Source organism: Suricata suricatta, chromosome 9 (assembly GCF_006229205.1).
Source record: "Suricata suricatta isolate VVHF042 chromosome 9, meerkat_22Aug2017_6uvM2_HiC, whole genome shotgun sequence".
In the NCBI taxonomy this organism is placed as follows: domain Eukaryota; kingdom Metazoa; phylum Chordata; class Mammalia; order Carnivora; family Herpestidae; genus Suricata; species Suricata suricatta.
This window is the reverse complement of record NC_043708.1, coordinates 10,285,040-10,287,483: the sequence shown is the minus strand read 5'-3', so window position 1 is coordinate 10,287,483 and position 2,444 is coordinate 10,285,040. Positions and strand designations below refer to the sequence as shown.

Here is a 2,444-nt window from a genome sequence, read left to right as displayed (position 1 = left end):
CACTAAGAAGATATCCAAGGGACAAAGATTGTATAACCTTGGTGGTTTGCAGATTATGCTCTTGGAACCCTTTTCTTGTTGATTTATTTTTGAGAGAGGGAGAATGAGCAGGGGAGGGGCAGAGAGGAGACACAGAATCTGAAGCAGGCTCCAGGTCCTGCTCTGTCAGCACAGACCCGAAGCAGGGCTTGAACTCAGGAGAGCTGTGAGATCATGACTCGAGCCAAAGTTGGATACTTAATGGACTGAGCCATCCAGGCACCACTAGAACCCTATGTTCAGATGAAATCTCTCTTGGAATCTTGATATAAATAAAACAGATTTTTTTAAAGGTCACTTTATTAGCATTCTTTTATTTTAGAAGTTCACATAGATCACTTTATAACACCTATTAAAACAGCATTCAGCACTGGATGTTGTGATGACACATTATCAGAAATCTGGGGTTAGAGGCGACAGCATTTGATTCTGCCTCGTTTTGACGGCACAGAATCAGTAAAATTGTGAATCAGACAGAAGATACCTTAGTATCTTGGCCACTGCTCTTATCTTCATGATAAATGTACAGCAACACACAGCTAAGAACTATCTAGAATAATCACATCCACCATGCCACCCTTGCACCTGTTACCATGGAAGCTGACACCTCAACGGTCAGCACATGTAACTGAGCCTTGCCCGTCCTCTTGGAGCACCACACATACGTAGTGACAGACCCTCTGTACAATTTTGTATGGCAAATACACAGGGGTAAATTTAAATACATGAATACTACATCCTAGTCCATGACACACTTAGGAGACATTAAAGAGGCGCAGGAATGACAAAGGATTTGGGCTGATAACTGCACACAATGAGTTACTCAGCCGCACAAGGAAGGGATTGATTAACGTCCATCACAGGGTCCAATGACTGTTCTGCTTGCTGCCAACGGTCCCTTCCTGGTTTCCTAAGATTCAGGAGAAATTCTTAACCCTGCCTGGAGAAGGGCCTCTTCCTCCTCAGCGGCCTCTTCCTCCTTTATCAGTGCCAGTAATTCCAATAAACCAGGGGCTGGGCCAGCCCCCCGCACAGCAAACCTGCTGCGAAGCCTTCTGTGGACCGCCCCGGCCAAGGTCTGGTCTAGGCGGGTCTGATTCACAACATCTTTCTTGATTGCTCCTCTCTCCACCAGCTTCTGTAATAAAGGCTCCAACCTTAGCACGTAAGCAGACAGTTTTTCTCCGTCCTTCTGATAAGTCGTCAGATATTTGACCTGCAATTCCCTAGGACTATCGATAACCCCAAAAACCTGCTTGAGGGCCTGCAGGCATTCAGCGACTGTAATGGAAGGATTGCTTATCTTGAGGGCACGAATAACATCAAAGGCTGGGCCTCTAAGGCTCTCCAGCAATCGCCTTCTTTTCTCTGCCTCTGACACCTGCCATGCCTTCACCGTCTGAGTGGTGTGAAACAGCCAGGATTCAAACTCTTCTTCTCCTGGTTCTGGAGGATTGCTGCCTGAGAACACCCGCAGCTTTTTGTATTGCAGGTAATGCAGAACAGGCTCAAGAGCCTCCTGTAATGCCCGAGCCAACAAAGAGGCCTGCATTTCTGGGGTCCTGCCCTGGTCTAGGTCAAAAGGGTCGTTTCCACATCCAAGGGCTCTGGTCAACTCACCCAATGTTGTGCCCTCTCCCTCTAAGAATTCGTTTAATCTGCTTAAAAATTCATTACCTGGGTCTGGGGGCTTAAAGATCACTCTCCAGACACCCCCTTTCCCGGGTATCTCCTTAGGGACCAGAGCATGACCAGTCTCCTCGGTTAGCCCTACTAAGGCTACAGTGCAGTTCTCCACCCGCCGGAACATCCTCGCCAGCAGCGTGCACTCGCCCAAGGGCGCCAAACCAGCCCGCAGGGCCTCTTCGATTTCCGCCACAGAGCAGGTCGGGGGTGGGGGGGATGCCCGCAATCAAGAGCGCTCTCCGAGGGTTCACATCCATCCCCCTGCTCCAGTCTTCTAAAAGTCTTAGCGTCATGGTGCCCAAAACAACAGAGTTAAATTCTAATTCGGCCGGGGCACTGACGCCCCCGCAATCCTCGGCGTTTCTCTGCGGCACACCAGCTAAGTGCCGTCAACGTCGCGACCGGCGGCCTGCGAGGACAAAGCAGTCAGGTTAGCTGCAGGTGCCAGTGACCCCTGCCACGAGAGGCCCCGCAACGGCCCCACTGCAACAGGCGGCAGTCTCACCCTCTCCGCGGCCGCCCCTGCCCGCGTCCCTCGCCGGCGAAGCGAGAAGCCGGCCTCCCCCCGCAGGGAGGGCCGCCGGGGGCTCCGCCAGGAGGCCGTCCCCGGAAAGCGATGCGCCCGACCCCGTGCGGTCGCACCTGCAGTCCCCCGGCTCCGTCCCCAGCCGAGCAGGTGGGAGCAGCGCCGGGCGCGCGGGGAGGCGGTGAGGCGTCAC

At 52.8% G+C, this 2,444-nt stretch overlaps 1 protein-coding gene across 1 annotated transcript; it reads right to left on the bottom strand.

Moving 5' to 3' along the window:
- Positions 1–321: 321 nt before the first annotated feature.
- Positions 322–2,444, bottom strand: MOAP1 (modulator of apoptosis 1). The gene is given in 3 exon segments (XM_029951283.1): positions 322–1,939; positions 1,941–2,134; positions 2,368–2,444. Coding segments are annotated over 2 exon segments (1,068 nt in total). The 5' UTR covers positions 2,019–2,134; positions 2,368–2,444; the 3' UTR covers positions 322–949.